The sequence below is a fragment of the Drosophila obscura genome, unplaced genomic scaffold (assembly GCF_018151105.1).
Source record: "Drosophila obscura isolate BZ-5 IFL unplaced genomic scaffold, ASM1815110v1 contig_17, whole genome shotgun sequence".
In the NCBI taxonomy this organism is placed as follows: domain Eukaryota; kingdom Metazoa; phylum Arthropoda; class Insecta; order Diptera; family Drosophilidae; genus Drosophila; species Drosophila obscura.
This window is the reverse complement of record NW_024542757.1, coordinates 2,863,755-2,873,613: the sequence shown is the minus strand read 5'-3', so window position 1 is coordinate 2,873,613 and position 9,859 is coordinate 2,863,755. Positions and strand designations below refer to the sequence as shown.

At 46.2% G+C, this 9,859-nt stretch overlaps 4 protein-coding genes across 6 annotated transcripts; 2 read left to right on the top strand and 2 right to left on the bottom strand.

Annotated features, from left to right (window-relative positions):
* The first annotated feature begins 1,400 nt into the window (after positions 1 to 1,400).
* LOC111074301 (testis-expressed protein 9) lies at positions 1,401 to 2,911 on the top strand. Its single transcript, XM_022367034.2, has 2 exons — positions 1,401 to 2,171; positions 2,234 to 2,911. The coding sequence occupies exons 1-2, from the start codon at positions 1,573 to 1,575 to the stop codon at positions 2,826 to 2,828; spliced, it is 1,194 nt and encodes a 397-aa protein (XP_022222726.2). The 5' UTR covers positions 1,401 to 1,572; the 3' UTR covers positions 2,829 to 2,911.
* A 114-nt stretch (positions 2,912 to 3,025) lies between these two features.
* Positions 3,026 to 3,636, top strand: LOC111074304 (neuropeptide SIFamide). Its single transcript, XM_022367037.2, has 2 exons — positions 3,026 to 3,254; positions 3,321 to 3,636. The coding sequence occupies exons 1-2, from the start codon at positions 3,122 to 3,124 to the stop codon at positions 3,404 to 3,406; spliced, it is 219 nt and encodes a 72-aa protein (XP_022222729.1). The 5' UTR covers positions 3,026 to 3,121; the 3' UTR covers positions 3,407 to 3,636.
* On the bottom strand, positions 3,541 to 6,932 carry LOC111074300 (steroidogenic acute regulatory protein-like). Of its 2 annotated transcripts, none has more exons than XM_022367032.2 (12): positions 6,779 to 6,932; positions 6,189 to 6,329; positions 5,983 to 6,134; positions 5,769 to 5,927; positions 5,651 to 5,704; positions 5,450 to 5,582; positions 5,256 to 5,389; positions 4,914 to 5,066; positions 4,749 to 4,853; positions 4,138 to 4,682; positions 3,959 to 4,082; positions 3,541 to 3,900 (listed from the first exon to the last, which is right to left on the bottom strand). In XM_022367032.2, exons 2-12 carry the CDS (start codon positions 6,286 to 6,288, stop codon positions 3,802 to 3,804), a joined length of 1,758 nt encoding a protein of 585 aa, XP_022222724.2. In that variant the 5' UTR covers positions 6,289 to 6,329; positions 6,779 to 6,932; the 3' UTR covers positions 3,541 to 3,801. The 2 variants fall into 2 exon arrangements, with proteins under 2 accessions (XP_022222724.2, XP_022222725.2); XM_022367033.2 differs by having other exon boundaries at positions 5,983 to 6,131; positions 6,779 to 6,931.
* Positions 6,933 to 7,197: 265 nt separating this feature from the next.
* LOC111074299 (peptidylprolyl isomerase domain and WD repeat-containing protein 1) lies at positions 7,198 to 9,847 on the bottom strand. 2 transcript variants are annotated; one of them, XM_022367030.2, is made up of 10 exons: positions 9,579 to 9,847; positions 9,310 to 9,513; positions 9,068 to 9,251; positions 8,556 to 9,002; positions 8,193 to 8,495; positions 8,011 to 8,129; positions 7,925 to 7,930; positions 7,739 to 7,859; positions 7,459 to 7,678; positions 7,198 to 7,397 (listed from the first exon to the last, which is right to left on the bottom strand). In XM_022367030.2, the coding sequence occupies exons 1-10, from the start codon at positions 9,742 to 9,744 to the stop codon at positions 7,251 to 7,253; spliced, it is 1,917 nt and encodes a 638-aa protein (XP_022222722.2). In that variant the 5' UTR covers positions 9,745 to 9,847; the 3' UTR covers positions 7,198 to 7,250. The 2 variants fall into 2 exon arrangements, with proteins under 2 accessions (XP_022222722.2, XP_022222723.2); XM_022367031.2 differs by lacking the exon at positions 7,925 to 7,930 and having other exon boundaries at positions 7,199 to 7,397; positions 9,579 to 9,846.
* Positions 9,848 to 9,859: the final 12 nt, after the last annotated feature.

Sequence of the window (9,859 nt, the reverse complement as noted above, 5' to 3'; positions counted from 1 at the left end):
TATTTGGCAAGTCTGCTCTTAGTGTACGCTCTTTAGGCCACTACACTACCAACCTGAGCCTAAGCCAGGCTATCGATGTCTCTGTCTCTGCCTTTGCCTTTGCCTTTGCAGCGGTGTCGTTGGCAGTTTTTCAGCAGCAACACTCGCATCGAGCTGCACGCTCTGTTGGCTCTCTTTGCTACCACCTACCAGTCGGGGATTGTCTTTCTAATGAGTGCCTCCCCTTCGCATAATTAGAGGTTCAGGCGTCCAGTCGCCCACTTGGTCATCTCATGCCACAGCTATCCCATCCCATCCCATTCCAAAGGTTTCAGGCCCCAGATCAAGCCGGGGCCGGGGCGTCGTCATGCTTGGCCACAGCCACAAACTTGGGGCCAGGTTCTGCTCGAGTCTGACTTGGCAACCGTCCGCTGATGCAATTATGGGCAATGTGTGGGCTGTCACCAGAACACCTTGATGACGGCATATATAGCCATAGCCATAGCGCTGGGTATAACAAATCGACTGATCAGGTGGGTTCGGGGATAGCATTGCCAGGGGACAGTTTCTTACTGGTTCATTGTTTGCTTTGTTTCTGTTGTCCATAAATCTTGGTACTTGCATTTACATTTTAGGATTCAAACTCCCTTCGAGCACAAATAGCGGCAGAGACACAGTCGCAAGTACAGGTAGCTGTGGCACATAAAGAAGGGTACGCTTGTCCACTTTTTGGGCATTTTCCCTTGAAGTCGAGCGTGTTTCTGTTTATACTTTTAGTTATACCAATATTTATGATTATTATGCGTGCTGCTCTTGTTGATCCCCCCCAATGGAAGTGGAGAATCGAACGAAATATGGTTTTGAAACGTGAGAGAATTTCCTATGAGGCATTTTAAATACAATTAAATACAAGGGGAAATTCTGGAGGGTTCCAATTATGACTGAGAATAATAAAAGACAATTCATAGAAGGTCTTCTGTATGAGAGCTCTGCCAAATCTATTCGTTGTTGAGGTTACATCATTCAAATTCTGAATAGCATTAGCATATGGATAGATTTCGACCCACGCTATAAATTGATTGATTTTTTGCTTGTGAATTTTTATCCGCCCCCACGTGCTGCCAAAATGTTGATTAAGTTCATCAGACATAGAAATTCATTAAGGGGAAGGGGGGTGGCTATCCGGGGCAACAGTCTCCACGTCAGACAATCGAACAAACGGGGAAAAACAACACCCCCAACACTTTCCATTGTCATGGACTCAAGGCGCCGGTAGCCGGCAGCCGGTAGATGGAATGGCGGGCGGGCGGGCGGTCCAATGCCAATTCCCAGAAGTAGCCAGGGGTAACTGTCGTCAGTGTTTTGGCGGCAAGGGAGATTTATTTACTTCGGGGCGAACAGACAGGAATCACATCAACATTGGGCGACAACTCATTTGATATAGCCACTGGATAGAGAATAGAAAAATTAGTTTCGGGGATAAATTCTATGTGTACGAGGTCTTGGGATCAATATCGGTATAATTTTTTCAAATATTAGCCACGGACAGGGCAGATCAGAGCACTGGTTGTGTCCTACGACTAGTATTCCTCAATGGCCGAGCTATTGTCACGCGAGAAGGAACTTTTCAAGATGAATCAGGAACTCAACTTGTTGACCCTGACCCCGACTGGGATGTCAGATGTCATTTACCCGACGAAGGGACCGTCTGGACTCACCGCTGGTTTGGGCAGGACGCGTAATGGCACCTTCCATCGGCAGAAGGGGCCGAGTACGCTGCTGAAGAAGAAGGGCGCCCAGACAAAGCTATTGCCAAAGGGAATGGGAGCAGGATCTGTCTCGCCGCCAGCCAGGAACTCGCCACCGCCACCTCCGCCCGCGTCCACTCTGCTGAACAGTTCGAAGACGCCGGACTGGAAGAAGGGAAAGTCCATTCGCACTCCCTCGCCCACGACGGCCCGCTTCGAGAGCAAGTTCAGCACGTTCACGCGGGGCCAGGGCAGCAAGACGGCGACGATCGTGAAGTACCGGAACCCCAACTTCAGCGATAGCACCTCGCTGGACATGATGCTGCTCGACAACGTGAGCATAAAGTCGGATAAAATCGAGATGGAGGTCACCCAGAGACGGGAGAGCACCACTGTGGTCAATGGCCAGGCCAAGAAGCAGCTTACCCAGGACAACTTCATCAAGTGAGTGACACAGCCACACGGGCTACAGTGAGAGTTGAGTTCTTCAGCCTGATTTTCCACAGATTCCTGAAAGCAAAGGTAGCCATACTCGAGGAGGATCATGCCCAGCATGCCAGTGAACTTGGCCGCCAGAAGGAGAAGCTAGACCAGGCCCTGGAGGGGCTGCGCAAGTCAGAGAGTCAGCGGGATCAGAGTCTGCACTCCAACAAGCACCTGGGGGAGCAGCTGCAGCGGGCCGAACAGCAGTACGAGGAGGCCAACCGTCGCCTGAAGGAGCGCCAACAGGAGTTCACCAGCCAGCAGCGCGAGCTGGAGCAGCTGAAGCGCGACAACAAGGTGCTGAAGCAGGGCAATACAAATCTGGAGAACCGTCTGACTCGCACCCAGGAGGAAGCCGAGTCCGCCCGCCAGGCCCTCAGCAAAATGCGCGACGAGCAACGCGACGAATTGGACTCGCACCGCAATGAACTGAAGGAAAAGGAAAGCCGCATCAAGGCTCTGAAACGGCAGCGAGGCGACCTACTGAATGCCTACAAGAAGCAGCTGTACATGATCGACAATCTGAAGCGGCAGACCAGCTGCATGGAGCAGTCGGTGGCCATTGGCTGCGGGGAGAAGGAGTTCAACAAGGTGCTGGAATGGAACGCCAAGACGTAGTTTTTTGATTTTAGCTAGAATACATTTAAGACTACACACCAATGTATATAAATGAATAGCAATTAAATTTTATGGTACAGGTCCCCAAGCAATCTCGTTTCAATTATCACCGTAACTCAATTAGGAAGGAGTCAAGGAATCCGTGGCGTGGCCTGGCCACTGGCTGGACCTTCTGGTGGGTATAAAAGCCGTGACCGTCGCTTGGTTGGACACAGAACCATTCGCTCGCTTCAAGCACTCACAACAGGACCATCTATCGCACACTGCCCATAACGCTCACCGAAGACTGCAAAATGGCTCTCCGATTCTCACTCACTCTGCTGCTGGTGACCATACTGGCAATGGCCATTCTGCTGGGCTCCAGCGAGGCGGCCTACAGGAAGCCCCCCTTCAATGGCAGCATCTTTGGCAAGCGCAACGGTATGGGTAAGTTTCGAATGCTGCTTCACTGCTGGGGATCATTGAATTGACTTGACTCTGATTTGTATGTAGACTATGACAATGCCAAGATGAGTGCCGTATGCGAGGTGGCCATGGAGGCGTGTCCCATGTGGTTTCCACAGAACGACAGCAAATAGGACCACGCCCTCCGACTGCGCCTCCTAGAAGTGATCTCAAGCCTAAGATTAATACAATATCAGCAGCAGGCAGGTAGATGCTGTGGCTGCAGCAGCAGCTGCGACTAAATGGGGAAAATCGAGACATTATAAAATCATTATATAAAAAATGTTATATTATAAGCCGTGCATACGCATAAAACTTACGCATTATCATATAGAAACATACATATAATCATTAAACATACTGCAATGAACTTGATCCTGCTCTACCATTATTGAAATATTCCTACAGATGATCGATCGTTGTCTGCCAGTCGATGCAAGCACACTCGTGAGATACAATTAGATTACAATTAGAATACAGTTTGAAAAGGGCCTAGGCCACCTCTGTTGCACGCTGCCACTCTAGTGGCCTAGTGTATCCTCGGCGCTCGTCCACGGCCCCGATGCCTCAGCTCATTCACATGCTTGCGCAGATTGGTTATGTAGTCCGTCATGGAGGAGGTGAGTGCCTGAAACGAACAACATATAACATAGCCGCCATCCAAATGCGTGTTGACGACTACTCACTGCATCCAGAACGTAGCGAGGGATGTATCCCTTCAGATCCAAGCACAGCACCCATTCAACAATGCAGCTGTCCGATTTGCCAACGATTTCCCGAAAGGCAAACCCAGTGACAATATTCTCGCCCCTGCAATTGGATGAGAAATTGTAAGAGTGAGTTTCCTTTTTGTTTGCAGACTCACCTAGTGTATTTTGATGTGGGCGGAACAGCAGCGTATTGCACACTAATCGCGGCGGTCATCCAAACCTTATCCGTGGTCTTGCCAATGCTGCTGGGTTTTGTCATGGTCTCTTTGTCCGCTTCGCCATCTATCTTTTCTTGGGCATCTGAAAACTCATCTTGGTCCAGAGGCGGTGGTTCATCATCAAAATTAACTACTGGTCCCAGACTCTTTGCGCCCAGACTGTTGCCCAGCGTATTAAAGGGCGTTGAGGGACCCACCGATGCGCTGGGGAACTTTGCCCGACAACTGGTCACACTGCTGGCCAGAGGCGATTGCGATTCGCCATCAGATATGGTGCTGACACTGCCCTCGCATGAGCGGTTCAGTGTGCTGTTGTCGTCGTCATCGTCGCTGCTCAGCTTGGCCACATCATCGTCGTCGCAGATTTGGCCATTGTTGAATAGACGACACGACCGTAAGTTGACAAAGTCGCGACTCTTTACCATGCCACCACCACCTCCGATGGACACCTGATAGGTGATGTCCGTGTACGAGTTTATTTTCTATTAAACGAAACGAATTTTGTGTGTGAGCAAAGAAATTCTCTGGATTATTGTTTATGAACTTACGCGCACTATTTTGGATTCCAGTAGGGCCGGATTCCATTTTGGACAGTCCTCAATGCGGTAGAATAGATCTTCCATCAGAGCCTTGGCAGGATATTTGATGCGGGCCTGTAAAACGGAATAGACTCCATTTAATACATCACTCGGAGAAAGCGCAGCCTAACGCACCGTCAGTTTGTATATTTTTCCAGTCTTTTCCCGCTGCATGCTGTGAATGGTGTCGCCCTTGTGGGTTACTTTTTCCACCTTCCAGTCACTGGACTCAATGATCTGATAGGCCTTGCGCAGGCAATCCAAGCCCATTTGGTGATACTCCTCATCCTGAAATGGAACCAATCAAGGCAAAGTTAGTTGACAGGCAGAACAATTGCTATTTATACGCATTCAACTACCGAAAACATTGCTGCCGCTGCTGTCAGAATCAAACGGTCAGCATCTTTTATAGTCGCCAGGCGGACTGCATTTTATTCAAAAATGTTTTTCGAATGTGCATACATTAATACCACTTACCTCTTCATCTTCTTCGTCGGAGTGGCGAGCGGTGTCCAGCGGTGAATAAAAATCAGTCACACTCTGAGGCGGTCGCTCATTCTCAATCAAGATGGATGGCTGTACCAAAGGTGTGCGATCATTCGAGATCAGGGCTGCAATAGAATGGAAAAACTTAACATATTAAAGGGAATTTGAAGCCGAACCGAACTTACACCTGAAATAGTGCTGGGCATGTCGCTCCTGCGGTATGACCCGACAGTCAAGGAACCAGGCCTCGCCCCAAGCCAGTATAAATGAAGTAATTATGAGGATGACTTCGAATACCTGTTGCTTGGCTTGCAGCCACTGTGGGCAAGATAAAGGAAAGCTTGTTTAAAATTCTCATTGAATGTGCAATTCAGATCTTGTCTTACATTGAAAACAAAAACCTTTGAGATCAGGAACAAGCACGAACAACTCGTCGATAGCTGCAAAGGAGGATTTTTCTGATCAATATCAGAGCATCATAGATCAACATAGATATAAACATACCGCTATAATGGACCAATGATTGATGTACATCATGGCGTAGAAAAAGATTAGGACTATGAATCGACACAGCGCTATGGCAACCACATCGAATAGCGATGTATAGATTGTGTACTCCACAATTTGCTTGTGGAACGCTTGGAATATATTGTCCCCATCAATCTGAAAATCCGAAATAAATCAAAGTTGAAACGTTTCGACACCATAGATGACATACCACAATGCAAATGAGCCACAGCAGTGACACAAACACCAGATCGAATGTTACGAAGAGGCAGAAGAAGCGTCGCACCACAGACATTCGTCCATCTTGCATGTAGCCGGCTAGGAAGTCCTCGGTTATCAAGTTGATGGAATGTGCTCGTGCTGCTATTATAATGCGATTCGAGTTTAGATAGCCAGATTGCCAGCAGCTGTACTTACACATATCATATGGCATGTGGTAGGCATTATTCCCATGTCGCGCATTGGACAGAAGGAGCTGTGCAGCGTTGCGGGCATCCACTGAATCACTTTGAGGCATGGCAGTCGGTGGTCACTGAGCTTAGCTCATTTTATTATCCGCTATAACGACACCAGAACATTGTTTATCAATTGCGAATCCCTAGAATGCGCTTATCTTTGATTGATAGTACAAAATCAGAACAATGGGAAAGGAGGAAAGCCGAAAAGACTTCTTCTCTTATGGAGGAGCTCAATGTATGACTAATTCAAAGGCGTATAAATAGTCAATTATACTCAATATTACGCCGATAAGAATGGAATTAGTCGCCAGCGCAATTTGGGTTTATACCGACTTATAAATACTTCATATAGACATTTAATTAGCAGACGACCCACTAACCAGGCTCGGAATCTGGAGCACAGCCTATAATTATTCCTTTACGTATGTATTGTAGCCATCTTTTAGATTATCTATAATCAAATCTTTTGTTTTCTTCAGACAGAAACTATATTCTAACAATGGCGGGTTTACGCTAGAAAATTCATTCACAATAAGAAAATAAAATTACCTTAACTAATGGTATTCGTTGCACTTTGTTCTTATAGTATAAAAAAGACGACAACAGGCGTCAATCGCTATCTAATTGCATTACTTTTATATGTTATTACAGTTTTATTTATGAACAAAAGGAAAAGAAAATATAATGCAAAAACAGCTGGTCAGTGTGGATTATTTGGCTTGCTCTAAAATACCAGATATACCAGAGTGGCAAAAAGTATTTGCTCAGTATTTTATATTCTTATTGCCGTATGACATTAAACTTTTCTGACCAACTGAAAGACAGTGATAACCTAACGGATGGGACATAACTATAAATTCTACAAATATGAAATCAATGATTGCTATTCTTTAGTGAGAGGGATATACAGATCTTCGTATGTTTAGGAATTTGGAATATTAGAGCTCGCCAATCATGGGCTAAATGTGAGAATATTTTCAGCGACAAAACACACACAAATATTTATTATTTACAATCTTGCTTAATTACTTAAGTGTATTGATATAATTTTGATATCATCGTAGGGTTTGTCCGTTTTGGGATTCGCTTTTGTGTTGCAAATATTGAGAACGACTTCCATGCCCCGATACACCCGACCAAAAACAGTATGCTTATTGTCAAGCCAAGGCTGTAAATAATTATGGTTTCAAAAAAGGGCAACTAGTTGGGCAAAGTATTGAAATACTTACAGTTGGCAGGACTGTTATAAAGAATTGGCTACCATTGGTATTGGGACCAGCGTTAGCCATACTAACCGTATACGGACGATCATGCTTCAGACTTGGTACGAACTCATCCTTGAAATCGTGTCCCCAGATTGACTTACCGCCAGTTCCTGTTCCCGTGGGATCACCCGTTTGCACCATGAATCCCTTGATAACACGATGGAATATGTGCCCGTTGTAGTACCTGAATAATGGAGACCGTGTGAAGGGAAATTACAAACTGAGAAATGATTCTAGTTCTTACCCATTCTTCGCATGAACACAGAAGTTCTCGATTGTCTTCGGTACCTCCTTGAAGAATAGCTTTATATGAACGTCCCCTTTGGTGGTGTGTAGCACCACGTTCTCATAGATACGTTGCACGACTAAAATGATTAAACAGTTTCAATGATATAGATTTTGAATGGGCAAACACAGAAGTAAAAATAACCTTCGTCTTGAAAAAGTGTTAGCGTTAGGGGAAAAATTAAATGGTTAGTAAACAATTAACTAAATAGATTAGAAATATCTGAATACCTGTCGCCTCTGGCACTGCAATAATATCTTCTTTCGATGGCTTCTCATTGAATATATCACGGTCAACATCCTGTAGATCTGAGGGCAACCTTCGACTGTACAAGTAAAAGCGGTTTTTCCTAGCAAACGTATAAGAAGCGTGTAAGTAAATCGTAGAGGCTTTGACGAACAACTAAACCTACTTGTAACCGGTGCAAAAAGCTGTTGGATCATTAAAATAGTTGTGCAATGCTGGGTTTTCGCTCGCCTCCTGTTCGAGCGTTATTGCGGCCTTCTGCCTTTTCACCCTGCCTTGGAACAAGGCCACCTGTAGGGGCCGTATGTTGTCCGTCTTGCCCAGAATTGTGACGCACCGATTCGTTACCACATTGATCACTTTTATGCCCAGCATGGTTGGATAGAGCAAAAAGTTTCCGGTGCTATCGAACAGAATGTTAAGTGTGGTATTTTGTGCGGTCTTTTCCAGATCGCGTTCAGCGGCCATTCTAAAAAAAAGTCCATCAAACAATGCTATGCAATAAATCAGAAATTATTTTTCTATATACCTTCTGCCAAACTCCATGTTCGGCAATGCGTGCGGCGTCTGCTGCAGTTGGGTGTACGTGGAGAGCGCTTCATCAAACACTCTTATCATCTTTCCCGTATTAAACTGAAATACGCGAACCTTGCGATCTGTGGAAATGGCGGCGAAACGCTTGCCGTCCGGGGAGGCTGCTAGACCAGTGACTTGGGTCTTTTGTTTGGCAAACTCAAAGAGGCTTGTGTCTAGTTTGGAGTCGAAATTCACCAGTCGCTGGGGAAATCTGTAATCATGCTTCGGCGTTTGCCAGTACTCCAATATACCCTTACGATCCACCGATATAACCGTCTCCATGGCCACATTGAAGCACATGGCGACCACAGGGGCCGCGTGCATCTTCTCCAAAGTGTGCAACACTTGGCCCCCGCTCTGTCCATCGTAAATGTGTATGAAGTTGCTCTCCGCGTCCGTGCTGTAGATAAGATAGTCATTATAGTTACGCTAGTGAGTATATTGTCTCTCAATTAGCCAGCTTACATGGCCAGTCCCTGGACGGCATCACCTGGAGCGCTTATCCATTCGGTACATTGGGGTGTGTAGCCCAGGCGGATTATATTAATCATGTCAAAGTTCACCACATCGAAGACCTTGGCTGTTTGATCGGTCGCCGCCGAGCAGAGCAATGTGCCACTAGCATTCGCAGACAACGACTTGATGGGAACTATAAGTGAACGAACGCTGTGAAAATGAGTGTCAAAAGAAACTTCACGTCCACGTACCCAAATGACTTCTAAAGTGCTTGACGAACTCAATGCCCAGCTCTCCCTTCTTCCAGAACTTGATGTGCCCATCCAAGCTGGCGGTAACCACAAAATCTGTCTTTGTGCACACCAAATGCGAGATCACGTCTCTATGCATGTAGCTCCGTTCATAGCTCTCGGCGTTGGGCAGGTTCTCCAGGAAGATGTGTTCGTACGGCAGCACTGCACAAAGCATAACCGTTTCGGTGAGAGCAGTCAAACAGATTGACAGAGAATTTATTATTTACCCTTCTTTTTCTTGGCCGGCACAGCAGTTTGTTCCGAAGGCATTGGCCCAATCCAAACAGTATCTTCACCATCGGCATCGTTCTCTCCCGCAGTTTCTGCATTCGGTTCATCTTCCTCCGCCGGGGCGCTGCGCTTTAGATCTTCTCTACTGTCTGATTCACTCATTTTGTATGCTATTTTCTTAACAAACTAATAAAAACACAAGATAATTCTGAGAACGTGAATAATTTTAGCGCCGTTTGCATGCCAGCAGTGTGACCGCGGAGCTATCTATCAAATA